Here is a 15,488-nt window from a genome sequence, read left to right on the forward strand (position 1 = left end):
GCTGTTGGAGTCTGAATCCGAATTCTGTTCATCCGAACTCTTCTCAGTCACCTTATGTACCTTTCTGCACTTTTCCTGCGGTGACTTTTTGTTGCTGGTCTTCTTTCCTGACCGGCATACTTTAGCTATGTGACCAAGCTTGCCACATTTTCTACATTCCTGGTTTTTAAAACAGCATTGGTTCTGATCGTGTGTTGTCTTTCCACAACGATAACATTTCGTTGTACCCAAAGCCATTTGATCTACGCTGAGTACCGCTGCCTTCAGCTGCATTTCCGCAGTGCCTCTCGCTGCGGCTTCGTGCGATGCTGCAATAGTGACAGCCTTCTCAAGTGTAAGATCATTCTCTTCAAGCAGCCGCTTTTGTGTTCCTTCTTTCGACAATCCACACACGAATTTGTCTCTCAGTGCCTCTGTCAGACTTTCCCCAAACTGACAGTATTTCGCTAGCTTCCGCAGTTCAATTAAATACTCCGCGTTGCTTTCCTCTTTCAGTTGCGTTCTCGCATAAAATTTAAATCGTTCCGCTAACATCAGCGGTGCGGGGTTCAAATGATTTTTCAGGACAGCAACAATTTTAGCGAAAGTCTGATCCGTCGGTTTAGCTGGTGATAGAAGATGCTTCAATAGCCCGTATGTCTTCGCACCCATTGAGTTTAGTAAGGTTAGTGCTTTATCTTCATCTGATATTTTATTTGCCTTACAATATATCTCTATGCGTTCTACATACGTGGCCCAATCTTCAACATCGGGATCGAAATCGTTGATGTTACCACGCTTAGGCATCCTCGCAATCTTCTTGAGAAACAAAAAGAAATTTTTCTTTAACTTTTTTTTTTCAAAATGGCGGTTTCCCGTGCTTGTCTTCTTCCCCGCCTCTGAAAATGGCGGCTTCCCGCGTTTGCCTTTCTCCCCCGCTGGCTGTAACGGCGATTGCCGTATTGCTGCATTCGCCCTCCCCAGCGGTTTTCAAATCGTGCCTCCCAGCCCCTCTTGCAGTCCGGTCCTTTCCCCCGGCTGCGGCTGAGTTCTCCGCGGTTTTTTTTATTTTATTTTCTCCGCGCCTTACGCTGTCCCGGTCGCTGCGCCTCGCGGCCTCGGTAGCTGCCCGGCCTTTCTCACCGGTCGCGGTCGAGCTCTCTCTCGACGCTGTTGCGTCTCCCAGCCCGCTATTTTCTCCCGCGCCTTACGCTGTCCTGGTCGCTGCGCCTCGCGGCCTCGGTAGCTGCCCGGCCTTTTTCACCAGTCGCGGTCGAGCTCTCTCTCGACGCTGTTGCGTCTCCCAGCCCGCTTGCAGCCCGGTCTTTCGCACCGGCTGCGTTTGCATTCACCGCGGCTCCCGTGCCTTACGCTGCCCCAGTCTCAGCGCCTCTGGCCCCGACTTCTGTCCGGCTCTTTTCCCTGGCCGTGGTCGAGTTCTCCGCCCTTATATCCTCCGTTTTTCCCTCCCCTATTTCACAGCCAACGTGGCCGACTTGCTGCTCGTCGCTGATCGGCTTACCCACCACCGTGATAGAAGGGATGATCACTGCCTGTTGCTGATGGAAGGCTTCGTGTCAGAATTCTTCCTTTGCTCTGCAGGCCCGAGTCTTCTCTCAGCAGAATGATGAGGGCGGATGCCTCCTCTCGACGCCCGTTAAACTGCCTTGGATGTATCTCTGCCGCAGGGTAAGATCGTACTCGTCGCCACTGTTAAGTCTGTGTGTTATATTGAGAATTACTACACAGACCACAAGAGTAAATTTAACAGGTCTTTACTAGTCGAAGGTCAGGGCGGAACTGCCCAATAAATCATTACACAGCACTTATATACCGGTGTGGTCACCACCGGTATTACAGTATACAGCAGCCAAGATAAAGTAGTGCAACTCTTAAAATAGTTCTCTTAAAGGTGGAACGGTTACATACACCACAGATGCCTTTTTCCCCTCGGCTATTTCGTTTTCCTCGCAATATACCTCGACTCTTTCCACATACGTGGTCCAGTCTTCTATTGCATTATCGAAGGCAGTGATATCGCCAGTCTTTGGCATCTTGAAAATCTAAGATGGCGTCTCCCGCGCTTTTCCTTCGTCCCCGATGGATCAAAATGGCGCCTCCCGCGCTTTTCCTTCTTCCCCGCCGAGTTAAGATGGCGCCTTCCGCGCTTTCCCACCGCTGCCGCTGCTGTCAACGCCGCTCTCAGCGGTATTTTTATTTTTAACCGTTCCTGTCATGGAGCGGACCCTCTGGGACACTTCCCTCCCTCTTCTTAGGTCCGAACGCTGCCCGGCTGCGAAGCACCGGCCGCGCCCTGTGTGCTCCACCCTCTCTCTCTCTCTTTGCTTCCCGACTCGCTGCCCGGCCCCATTGCAGAGCCACCCGATCGAGTTCTAGCCCACCGCAGCCCAGGAAGGATCAGTGCACTACCTGCCACCAGCCCGATTAGCTGGGAAACCACAGACTGGGGAACCAAGCCTGGCACTTGACAGTCTCCCCTGCAAGTTTTCAATCCGATGATTTGGAGGACGGTTGCCCACGGTCGACGCCCATTTCTCGAGTTTCTTTGGATTATTTATTTTTCTTCTTTTCTGGCTTCAACCTTCAATAACGTCGTCTGAGGTGCTGCCGAGTTGCAGGTAAGTTCGTTTCTTACTCGTCGCCAGTATTAAATCCGTGTGTTAATGGAGACACGGAATGCAGGAGTTGGTTTAACAAGTCTTTACTGAATGGAGACAATCTGGAAACTGAAACTACAGAAGCCTGCCAGGGCCTTTTATACAGGGATGGTTACTGCCGGTACTGCAGTCTGAGACCAGTTATTCCCTTAAAGGGACATACACAACACAAAGGTATTTTAAATATCCCAATACGCCCAACATCCAATACTGGGGGAGCGGGAGAGATACAAACCCCAAGAAAAAACCAGACACAGCTAAAGCTACGGATCCCGACAACATCTCGGCTGTAGTGCTGATCAGAATGGATTTGAAAACAGAATGAAATTAGCTGTAGAGAAACTACATCTAAACTTAAGGCAGCACACCACCACACCGGAGAATTTGGCATGGGCCAATGTTCCTGGAACATCTGGGAATCTCTTGCTCCAGAAACTCTTAAACACTGTCTTGCTGGATGTCAGGATAGATTCACACAGCAATAAAAACAGAAAATGCTGGGAATACTCAGCAGGTCAGGCAGCATCAGTGGAGAGAGAAACAGAGTTAACGTTTCGGGTCGATGACCTTTCGTTCCGACTGTGAACTCTGCTTCTCACTCCACAGATACTGACTGACCTGCTGAGTATTCCCAGCATTTTCTGTTTTTATTTCTGATTGCCAGGATCCACAGTATTTTGCTTTTGTATTAGATTCACACAGCAGTTCCTTTATCTTCTGCAGCACAAACTTGTCAAGCATTTTTCTTCTGTTCTTAACTTAAGTTCAAATCTTTCATAAAAGTGCTCTGAACTGGGCTTCAGTATATAATCTTCTCCCAAGGCTCCTCACTTGGTAGCAGAGCTGTCAGCCATCTTGGCCCCGCCCTCTAAAATTCCCTCCCTAATCCTGTCTCGTTAGTCCCTCCCTGACTTGAAAAATCTCAAAACCTACTTTTTTCACTGCACCTTTAGCCAACTCTCCCAATTCCTCTACCACTTGGTCCATCTATCTCCTATATGTCACTGCTGTTTTCCATTCTCCCTGAACACCATCGCTGCCCCCAACAGCATACTACCTGCTCTCAAACCTCTGTCAGTGCTAATCTATGACTGACTGCTGGGAGAGAGGGAGAGAGAGAGTGGGAGAGAGGGAGAGAGAGGGAGAGAGAGAGAGAGAGAGCCCCAACTCGAGAGTTTTCCCAAATAGGATGAAGGGCTTATTCATCAAGACTTTCTGGGAGACCCGCCATTGATGTAGCAACATTGAAAGTAGTCTGGATCTGGAAAAACTCATCTAATTTCTGCAGGTGTCAAGTCTCTTTTCCAGATCTGCAGGGTACAACTGCACTTATTTTCATATGATGCAAATTTGTTTTGGTGCACATCAATGCAAAATTGGCATCATAACTCAGGGGCCTTCAAAGCAAAGTGAAGCCATGAGGTACAAGACTTCTAGAGGAGGCATTGTCATAATGGTTTGAGTTACCACCAAGTTTTCTTTTTAATCATTCTTGGGATATGGACTTCACGAGCAAGGCCAGCATTTATTGCTCATCCCTAGTTGCCCTCGAGAAGGTGGTGGTGAGCCGCCTTCGTGAACCGCTTTAGTCCATGTGGTGAAAGTACTCCCACAGTGTTGTTACGTAGGGAGTTCCAGGATTTTGCCCCAGCAATTACCCACCAACAATCACAACCATCTTCCTTTGTGCTAGGTGTGACTCCAGCCAGTGGAGGGATTTCCCCCTGATCCTTGACTTCAGCTTTACTCGGGTTCCTTGGTGCCACACTTAGTCAAATGTTGCCTTGATGTCAAGAACAGTCACACTCACCTCACCTCTGGAATTCAGAACTTTTGTCCATATTTGGACCAAGGCTGTAATGATATCTGGAGTGGAGTGGTCCTGCTGGAACCCAAACTGAGCATATTATTGGTGAGTAAGTGCTGCTTGATAGCACTGCTGATGACTCCCTCCATCACTTTGCTGATGATTGCAAGTAGGATAGTAGGACAGTAATTGGCCACATTGGATTTGTCCTGCTTTTTGTGCAATTTTCCACATTGTCGCAATTTTCCACATTGTCAGATTATTGCCAGTGTTGTAGTTGTACTGAAACAGCTTGGCTAGGGGTGCGGCTTGTTCTGGAGCACAGGTGTTCAGCACTACAACCGAGATATTGTCAGGACCCGCAGCCTTAGCTGTGTTATATTTACTTAGCCGTATCTTGATGTCATGTGGAGTGCATCGAATTGGTGAAGACTGGCATCTGTGATGATCCCTCAGGAGGAATCTGAAAAAGATCACGCACTTGGCACTTCTGGCTGAAGGTGGTTGCCACCGCTTCAGTCTTTTCTTTTCAACTCACGTGCTGGGCTCCGTCATCATTGAGGATGGGGATGTTCATGGAGTGCAGTATACTCCAGCCTGGGATCTAATGCTTCTTCAGCTTTTGGGGGATTCACCTCCTTGCTGTTCTTATCTGGTTCCATCACAAGGGAAGTGTGGAAAGAATCAGGCCAACAACCTCCTACAATGATCAATGGACCCTCTCTCCTGGGTTCATTGAGAACAGTCCTATTTCTTCCAGTTCCATTCATTTCTCACCCCCATAGGCAGTTATTAGCACCACATTTATAGTACAGGGCAGTTTCAACTACTGTATAAGGTTGGAAGGAGCACCAAAAACATGGCTCTCGTCAGTCTGAGTCCTTGCTTTTCCCCTGTACTGATAGAGTATTAAAAAATCACTTCACTTCTGGAGAAAAGAACATAATATTTTAAGAAATGATTTTTAAACTGTGTGCTTAAGAGCAGTGATTTCTGTATATGTAGTTGTTTTAAATAAACGTTGTGGAACATTTTAAAACTCTAAAATCGATCTTGTCATTGTCACTGGGTCAATAACCAGGAGCTCCCTACTTAACAGGATTGTGGGAGCACTTTCACCACATGGCCTGCAGTGGTTCAAGAAGGTCCATCATCAGCTTTGTAAGGACAACTAAGGATGGGTAATAAATGCCGGCCTTGCCAGCGACGGTCACATCCCAAGAATGAATTAACAAATTTTCCAAGATGGCTAGAGGTATCTGTACTGATGATTGGTAGTGAAATGAGAGAACGAAAGCATTCTAGAGAGAGAGAGAGAGAGAGAGAGAGAGAGAGGTTTCAGCTACTCAAGGTGGCAGAAATAAGGTTTTGTTTTCTTTATCTGCCTTCAGTTGCAGTGCTACTGCTCTTTATAGTGGCACCACCACCTATTTGTGCATCAGATGCTTAAGTGAGTCTATGACCAGCTTCAACAGCTGCACATGCGTGTTATAATTAGGTACAATAGCATTTTTACTCAAATCCATTTGTGACCCAACTGAAATTACCTTACCGAAGTACAGTTGTAAGAGTGTCAATCCTTGACACTTTAATGACTTACATTCATGACTCATTAAAAGATATGGGAGGTCTGCTCACTATAGTCATGGGCCTAGAAATTGGGTTTTGGCGCAGCGACGGCTTTAGCGCCGGAAGTTAGTGCCGGAGCTAAGTCGCGCTGGGCGGGCCAAACATTCACTACTTCTGCGCCCAAACGGCTGCCGGCGCTGCTGAAAGCTGTTAGCGCCTGAAAACTGGCGCTATGCGCTGAATTTCGGCGCTACGGCGCCCGCTGCGGTGCGGCAGGTTCGGGAAGTGCAGGCCTCCTCCTTCCCTTAAGGAGGAGCTGCCTGCACCCGGCCGCGGCCCGCGATAATCTTTTTAAAAATGAGCCCGGCACCTCGGACAAGTGCCGGGCTTGCTTCTGTTCCGGGGGGGGGGGGGGGGGGGAAGTCCGGGGAGGGAGCTGCGGCCAGGCGGGCGGCGGGAAAGCGGCCGGCCGCCGCGGGGCCTTTAATGCGCCGGCGCAACGTTCTGTAAGGCACCTCTGCCAGAACGTTGCTTGCGGCTGCCACGGGCGAGGCGGCCGCAACTCAATTTCCGAGTTCGGGCGGGTTACCATGGCAACCGGGACGCTGCGCACACCGATGACGTCATCGGTGCCGGCGCAGCGCTACCGGCCTAACGCCGATTTAGGGCCCCTGTCAATTTCAAAACTGGCCACAACTTCGCCGCTAGGCCCTCTAGCGCCTCAAAAGCGGCGCTAAGGCCAGTGAATTTCTAGGCCATGATCTTTTAAAGGATGGACTATAGCAATGAATATAATGAATGAAGTAGCAAGAAAAATATTTTCTCTACAGATGTGTACAAAGACCTATCACATTACATCACTGCGAAGATACTGACTGTAGAAAACGTTATCTCTGTTTCTCTCTCCATGGATGCTGCCTGGCCTGCTGAGTGTTTCCAGCATTTCTGTTATGTAGAAAACTGGATTTGCTGATAAAAAGTGGAGCTGAGGATTCTTCCTTTAACAGCTCTGGAAAACATGTATGCTACTTGCACTTTCCCTGTATTATTTTTGAACCACCATTACACTATAGCCAGTTTACAATCAGTATTTCATATAATCCTTCCATATTTTAGACACAGCTCTCAAGCTGCTCCATAACCATTATGTTTTACATTTGAAACAGCCAAATTTGAATAAACCAGCTTTTCTCCCTCAAAACAAAAATCAACATTTTTTTATTAGCTAATCACAGTGCTGCTGTGGAAAAATATAAAATGGTCCAAATAGATGTGAACATTAAATTTATTTGTACCTTGTTTCCTCTGAAGATTTTCCCATATCTGGCAATCACAATTTTTCCAGTGCAGTTGATACCCAGTTCCCTTTCCAGCTGGGAGAAATCCTCAGTACGAGCATAGTTAACATAGACCAAGTCTCCCTGCGCATAAATGTAATGGCACATTACTTGCTAGCACAACCCCGATGAAAAGAATACATTTAAATGGATTATACAGAAAATGCTTAATGATAGGAACAGTGAATAATCTAGATAATATAATCAGCATTTAACAGGCTTTGAAATCGAAGTAACATTTATATATGAAAAATAGTTATTTTATAAATAATGTTCTGAATTTAAAATAACTAGCACAGAACAAATTGTATGTGGCAACTTGGTATATTACACCCTGCACTGCAGTTATCTCTGAAACTTGCAAAACATATTGCTAAAACAAAGAAAACTAGTAGCAAGAGACCACACAAGAGATTGAGTTTATTCAAAATTTATCAACATCTGTGCATTCAGGATTTTCTATGGTAACATCTTCACTGATAAAACAAAGAATAAACTCACATATGGTCAAATCAATATAGAGCAGGAAGCCAAGGATACTCCATCTTCTCAAGTTAATAAAGTAGAATATTGTAACTAACCACATAACTTCACAAAATCCAAGTTGGGTGATTGGGCAGAAGCATGGCAGATGCAATATAACGTGGATAAATGCGAGGTTATCCACTTTGGTGTCAAAAACAGGAAGGCAGATTATCTAAATGGCAATAGATTGGGAGAAGGGGGAAGTGCAACGAGACCTCGGCGTCCTTGTGCACCAGTCGCTGAAAGCAAGCATGCAGGTGCAGCAGGCGGTTAAGAAGGCAAATGTTATGTTGGCCTTCTTGGCGAGAGGGTTTGAGTACAGGAACAAGGATGTCTTGCTGCAGTTGTACAGGGCCTTGGTGAGGCCACATCTTGAGTATTGTGTGCAGTTTTGATCGCCTTATCTGAGGAAGGATGTTCTTGCCATGGAAGGAGTGCAGCGAAGATTCACCAGGCTGATATCTGGGATGGCAGGAATGACGTATGAGGAGAGATTGGGTCGATTGGGCTTGTACTCGCTGGAGTTTAGAAGAATGAGAGGGGATCTCATCGAAACTTATAAAATTCTAACAGGACTAGACAGACTAGATGCAGGAAGGATGTTCCCGATGGTCGGGGAGTCCAGAACCAGGGGTCACAGTCTAAGGATAAGGGGTAAGCCATTTAGGACAGAGATGAGGAGGAATTTCTTCACCCAGAGAGTGGTGAACCTGTGGAATTCTCTGCCAAAGAAGGCAGTTGAGGCCAATTCATTAAATATATTCAAGAAGGAGTTGGATATATTTCTTAAGGCTAAAGGGATCAAGGGATATGGAGAGAAGGCAGGAACAGGGTACTGAATTTGGATGATCAGCCATGATCTCATTGAATGGTGGAGCAGGCTCGAGGGGCCAAATGGCCTACTCCTGCTCCTATCTTCTATGTTTCTATGTAATCAACTGCCATGGGAAAAAAAAATCAGGTGAAGGAGACTTTCACAACGCTATGGCCAAGAACCTGTCATTAAAATAAAATCAAACTACACCAAAAGAATCAGAAACATACTCAGGATTGTAGAAGGAGCCCTCACAGGAGGTGTTGACTTACACGCTGCATGCATGGACAGTCAGACCCCATGTCAATGGGTGGGTCTCTGACTGCTAAAACCAATTACATAATACTGTATTCTCCAATGTACTTTAGAATATTGCTTTCTTTTGACGTGTCACATTTTACCGAGCTGAAATGTTCCAACAAAGCAGGGAATTAACTATTGCAAAATAAAGTAACTTGTTGCCAGGCTATTGTGTGCGCCTTGCTGTCACAAAACACAGCACAGAACAGTTTATTTCCCATCTTGCCATCAGTCTAGGGACAGTTGGGGTGATTTTCAGCTGCTGCTCAAGTTTCTTGCCTGAAAAACAAATGGCCAACTGTAGAAAATCAGATGGGCACCTCGGCCATCAAAGGGTTGCCTGTTGTGATTTTCAAGTGGGCCTGTAAGTGGGCAAGTAACAGACCTACCTGAAACAGCTGGAGGCTGCTTACATATGCAAATCAGGGACCTACAGAGGCAGCTCCAGAAACCGATTGGAATTCTTTTTGGGAGGAATTTTAGTGGGGTCAGGATCAACAATCCCGCTAAGCTGCGCGGTCGCAGTAGTCTGGGGGTCCTGCGCTGCCGCTCACCGGCTTTTACATGGAAGAAACCGCGCATACACGAAAATTTGAATGGGCCGCGCAGCCAGTTAAAGGGACTGCACACAAAAAAAAATTAGAGGGAACATTGGCCAGGATGTGCCTCCCCCCTTTTTACTAATATCTTGCAGCTTGGCATGGCCATGGAGCTCCCAGATTTCCAGCCCCACAGTGTGGCAAGCTGCCCACTAGCACTCATTGAGTGCTTGGTAGCTCTCCCAAAATATAAGACCCAAACCCGAAAATGTTTTGGGCCTCCTGACACTGGCACGGATGCTCGGATGATTTCACAGCTGTTTTGTGCAGACGCTAAAAACACTCCAGTGTTTTAATTCTCCCGTAAACCACACTGCACAATAGGGAGTGCAGGTATTGTGTGTGTTTTTCAAATTACTGTCCAATTATTACCTATTATGCATTGCACCCTTTACTTCAGTAACTGAAGAAGCTTCACTGTGTGCTTCAATGATTAAGGATCCCAGGCAGAAGAAATAGTGTTATTAATGGGGCAGAAATTCCGATCCCTACGGGTGCGTACTCACCCGTCGGGACATCGGAAATGTCGGACTTAGGCATGCACTGCGCATGCGCTGGAAACCGGCATTTCCGATCCGTCAAGAAAGCTCTTGACTGATCGGACGTCTGCCCTGGAGCAGGGCCTCTGCGGGTGGAGAGTTCCGTTTTTTGGAGACACTCTGCCCGCAGAAAACACTTACAATTATTGCGCTTGTAAAAGCGCAAGGCCTGCTTTTACCAGGCTAAGAGTTGAAGTAAAAAAAAAAATGTTTTTCCACTGATTTATCATTTTAAAATACTTTAAAAGGTAAGTTTATTTTTAGCCCCGTTAAAAACTTAAATTATTTTTTTCAAAATTTAAAATTTATGTAATTTATAGTCATTTTAAAAATGTGATTTAAAAAAAATTTATTTGAAGTTTTACTTATGTTTTGGGGCTGATCTCTATTCATAGATTTGACAGGTCTTCCTGTCAAATCTATGAATGGAGATTCCCTGCTCTGATTGGCTCCCCATGGCCCACATGATCCCAGGGACGCTGCGAACTACCTGCGCCCCTGGGCTACGCATGCCCTGCACACCGGCAGTTTGAAGAGGCACAGCAACAGAACTCTGTGCCTCCCAGGAGCCCCCCGGTCCAGGCGGAGATTTTTCCAAATCGCAGCCCTTCGCCCGCGGGAGGGCTGCAAACAGAATTTCTGGGCCAATGCGAACAGTAACCTCAAATGTCAAACACCTGATGTAGTGCTGCACAATAAATTAAGCATTGTTGCTCCCTCCCCTCCCAGTGGCGGTGCGATCCACCCAAAAGTGTTCTTGTTCCCCATTTCCAGCAATAACAGCACCCTGGCTTTGATATAAATTGACTGTGCGGGGGCACTCGAAACCACCTTTTTGATCTGGGGATGGGCTAACTTTTCTGCTCACCTGTGCAGGCCAGCAATTTCATCACTGATGTGTACAAACATTCTTCAGCCATCAGGAAAAGTCTCGCAGCCAGAACATAAAGTCACAGAAAGTGACTAATTATACATATGCACAGTTTTTTTGTTGCTATGGGATCAGTCCTCTTATATATAAACTAGCTGGAGTGCCCGGCGGTGCCGAGGCTTTTTCGAGGGCATGTTGTTGTTGGAAGTGAGAGAGAGAGAGCACACAACTCGGGGGGGAAGAGAGAGCGCGACTGGGGGGAAGAGAGAGCGCGACTGGGGGGATGAGAGAGAGCGACTGGGGGGAAGAGAGACAGCGACTGGGGGGAAGAGAGACAGCGACTGGGGGGAAGGGGGGAGGGAGAAAGGGGGAGGGAGGTGGGAGGGGGGAGGGAGGGAGGGGTGAGGGAGGGGGAGAGGAAGGGGGAGGAGGGAGGGGGGAGGAAGCGGAGGGGGAGGGGGGAGGGAGGGGAGGGGGAGAGGAGGAAGGGGGAGGGGGAAGGGGAGGGGGGGAGCAAGGGGACGGGGAGGGGGGAGGAAGGAGGGAGAAGGGGAGGGGGGAGGAAGGAGGGAGAGGGATGGGGAGGAAGGAGGGAGAAGGGGAGGGGGAGGGGAGAGGGGAGGGGGCGGGAGGGGGAGGAAGGAGGGAGAAGGGGAGGGGGAGAGGGAGAGGGGGGAGGGAGAGAGGGAGAGGGGGAGGGAGAAGGGGAGGGGGGAGAGGAGGGGGAGGCCCCGAGCCCCGCCCCCGATCTCCCGATGTCCCGCCCCGCGATCTCCCGATGTGCCGCCCCCCGATCTCCCGATGTCCCGCCCCCCGATCTCCCAATGTCCCGCCCCCGGATCTCCTGATGTCCCGCCCCCGGATCTCCCAATGTCCCGCCCCCGGATCTCCCGATGTCCCGCCCCCGATCTCCCGATGTCCCGCCCCCCGATCTCCCGATGTCCCGCCCCCCGATCTCCCGATGTCCCGCCCCCCGATCTCCCGATGTCCCGCCCGCCCCCCGATCTCCCGCCCCCGGATCTCCCGATGTCCCGCCCCCGTGATCTCCCGATGTCCCCGCCCGAGCCGGCTTCAAGACCAGAGAGACACCGCCGCGCAACCTACCGCGTGAGGCCCGGCCGGATTCAAGTCGCGCTCCGGGCAGAAGATGACGCGGACGCTGACTCCCGCCCTGCCCGCCTTTACTAAGATGGCGGCGGTGGCGACGCTCGGCTCAGGCCCGCCCCCTCCAGCCTTCACAAAGATGGCGGCGATCGCTGGCCTTTTGTCGATTGCGACGGGAGGCACCTAGCTCGGGCGTGGCTGGTCAACAGACGCCCAGGCTTGGAGGCCTGGAAAAACGGTGAAAGGTAGGAAAATTATAGAGGTTAGACAAAAGATTTACAAATTAATTAACTTTTTTAAAAAACAATTTGTCTTTTAAAAGCAACTTTTTTTTTGCTGGAATTGTAGATTTGAAAAGAAACACGCAGAAAGCGGGAAAAAGAAAGGAAAAGTTTGGAATCAAGATGGCGGCGACTCACCTCGGTTCAGAACGATAAGGCCCGCCCACACAGGCACCGATTGGTGGACCGTCAGGTCACCGAAGCGTAGGATTGGTCAATCGTCCCGTCACTCGACCGTAGGAGGGCCCGGCCGCACCCGCCAGGAACCCACCGTACGATTGGTCGACCTCGACGTCACTCGATGCTAATGAGCGGAAAATGAGCGGAATGTTGAACGTTTTTTGGATACCGCGGGCGCAATTTTTGTCCGGCCGAAACGTAAATACACTTAGGACGGTTCTGGAATCGTCAGCTTTCTTTCGACGTAACGCACGTGTAGGTACGCTCTTTAACTTTCGAGTTAATTCAAGACAGACAGACAGACGGAATGACAGACAGAAGTATCCTTTTATATATATAGACTAGCTGGAGTGCCCGGCGGTGCCAAGTCTTTTTCGAGGGCATGTTGTTGTTGGAAGAGAGAGAGCGACTGGGGGGGGTGGGGGGGCGGAAGAGAGAGAGAGAGCGACTGGGGGGGGTGGAAGAGAGAGAGAGAGCGACTGGGGGGTGGGGAAAGAGAGAGAGCGACTGGGGGGAGGAAGAGAGAGCGCGAGTGGGGGGGAAGAGAGAGAGCGCAAGTGGGGGGGAAGAGAGAGAGCGCGAGTGGCGGGGAAGAGAGAGAGCGCGAGTGGGGGGGAAGAGAGAGAGCGCGAGTGGGGGGGGAAGAGAGAGAGCGAGAGTGGGGGGGAAGAGAGAGAGCGCGAGTGGGGGGGAAGAGAGAGAGCACGAGTGGGGGGGGAAGAGAGAGAGCGTGAGTGGGGGGGAAGAGAGAGAGCGTGAGTGGGGGGGAAGAGAGCGAGCGCGAGTGGGGGGAAGAGAGCGCGAGTGGGGGGGAGAGAGCGCGAGTGGGGGGGAGAGAGCGCGAGTGGGGGGGAAGAGAGAGCGCGAGTGGGGGGAAGAGAGAGAGCGCGAATGGCAGGGAAGAGAGAGAGCGCGAGTGGGGGGGAAGAGAGAGAGCGCGAGTGGGGGGGAAGAGAGAGAGCGCGAGTGGGGGGGAAGAGAGAGAGCGCGAGTGGGGGGGAAGAGAGAGAGCGCGAGTGGGGGGGGAAGAGAGAGAGCGCGAGTGGGGGGGAAGAGGGAGAGCGCGAGTGGGGGGGAAGAGGGAGAGCGCGAGTGGGGGGAAGAGAGAGAGCGCGAGTGGGGGGGATGAGAGAGAGCGCGAGTGGGGGGGAAGAGAGAGAGCGCGAGTGGGGGGGAAGAGAGAGAGCGCGAGTGGGGGGGAAGAGAGCGCGAGTGGGGGGGAAGAGAGAGAGCGCAAGTGGGGGGGAAGAGAGAGAGCGCGAATGGCAGGGAAGAGAGAGAGCGCGAGTGGGGGGGAAGAGAGAGAGCGCGAGTGGGGGGGAAGAGAGAGAGCGCGAGTGGGGGGGAAGAGAGAGAGCGCGAGTGGGGGGGAAGAGAGAGAGCGCGAGTGGGGCGGAAGAGAGAGAGCGCGAATGGCAGGGAAGAGAGAGAGCGCGAGTGGGGGGGAAGAGAGAGAGCGCGAGTGGGGGGGAAGAGAGAGAGCGCGAGTGGGGGGGAAGAGAGAGAGCGCGAGTGGGGGGGAAGAGAGAGAGCGCGAGTGGGGCGGAAGAGAGAGAGCGCGAGTGGGGGGGAAGAGAGAGAGCGCGAGTGGGGGGGGGAAGAGAGAGAGCGCGAGTGGGGGGGAAGAGAGAGCGCGAGTGGGGGGGAAGAGAGAGAGCGCGAGTGGGGAGAAGAGAGAGAGCGCGAGTGGGGGGGAAGAGAGATAGCGCGAGTGGGGGGGAAGAGAGAGAGCGCGAGTGGGGGGGGAAGAGAGAGAGCGCGAGTGGGGGGGAAGAGAGAGAGCGCGAGTGGGGGGGAAGAGAGAGAGCGCGAGTGGGGGGGGAAGAGAGAGAGCGCGAGTGGGGGGGAAGAGAGAGAGCGCGAGTGGGGGGAAGAGAGAGAGCGCGAGTGGGGGGGAAGAGAGAGAGCGCGAGTGGGGGGAAGAGAGAGAGCGCGAGTGGGGGGGAAGAGAGCGCGAGTGGAGGGGAAGAGAGAGAGCGCGAGTGGAGGGGAAGAGAGAGAGCGCGAGTGGGGGGGGAAGAGAGAGAGCGCGAGTGGGGGGAAGAGAGAGAGCGCGAGTGGGGGGGAAGAGAGAGAGCGCGAGTGGGGGGGAAGAGAGAGAGCGCGAGTGGGGGGGAAGAGAGAGAGCGCGAGTGGGGGGAAGAGAGAGAGCGCGAGTGGGGGGGAAGAGAGTAAGTGCGAGTGGGGGGGAAGAGAGAGAGCGCGAGTGGGGGGGAAGAGAGAGAGCGCGAGTGGGGGGGAAGAGAGAGAGCGCGAGTGGGGGGAAGAGAGAGAGCGCGAGTGGGGGGGAAGAGAGAGCGCGAGTGGGGGGGAAGAGAGAGAGCGCGAGTGGGGGGGAAGAGAGAGAGCGCGAGTGGGGGGGAAGAGAGAGAGCGCGAGTGGGTGGGGAAGAGAGAGAGCGCGAGTGGGGGGGAAGAGAGAGAGCACGACTGGGGGGGAAGAGAGAGAGCACGACTGGAGGGGGAAGAGAGAGAGCGCGAGTGGGGGGGCAGAGAGAGAGCGCGAGTGGGGGGGGAAGAGAGAGCGAGTGGGGGGGGGAAGAGAGAGAGCGCGACTGGGGGGGAAGAGAGAGAGCGCGACTGGGGGGGACGAGAGAGAGCGCGAGTGGGGGGGCAGAGAGAGAGCGCGAGTGGGGGGGGAAGAGAGAGAGCGCGAGTGGGGGGGGAAGAGAGAGAGCGCGAGTGGGGGGGGAAGAGAGAGCGCGCGAGTGGGGGGGGGAAGAGAGAGAGCGCGACTGGGGGGGAAGAGAGAGAGCGCGACTGGGGGGGACGAGAGAGAGCGCGACTGAAGAATCAGCATTTGAGTGAGCTACAAGCATGCATTGATCTTTATCCCACCATGAGTAAACACCAGCAGAAGAGAAGAGGAAAAAACAAAGAAAGTTGAGGAAACAAAAGAAGCTGCT

At 51.6% G+C, this 15,488-nt stretch overlaps 1 protein-coding gene across 2 annotated transcripts in view; it reads right to left on the reverse strand.

Moving 5' to 3' along the window:
* Positions 1-15,488, reverse strand: part of naalad2 (N-acetylated alpha-linked acidic dipeptidase 2) — a 223,168-nt gene that overhangs the window by 108,023 nt on the left and 99,657 nt on the right. For both annotated transcript variants that reach the window (XR_015079726.1, XM_085998794.1), the window contains exon 5: positions 7,329-7,454. Coding sequence is in view for 1 of the 2 variants with exons in the window: in XM_085998794.1 (XP_085854920.1) it covers positions 7,329-7,454 (126 nt within the window). In the remaining variant the exon portion in view is untranslated. The remainder of the gene's footprint in view (positions 1-7,328; positions 7,455-15,488) is intronic.

The sequence above is a fragment of the Somniosus microcephalus genome, chromosome 10, assembly GCF_052327205.1.
Source record: "Somniosus microcephalus isolate GS21.2 chromosome 10, FLI_Smic_1.0, whole genome shotgun sequence".
Classification (NCBI taxonomy): Eukaryota; Metazoa; Chordata; class Chondrichthyes; order Squaliformes; family Somniosidae; genus Somniosus; species Somniosus microcephalus.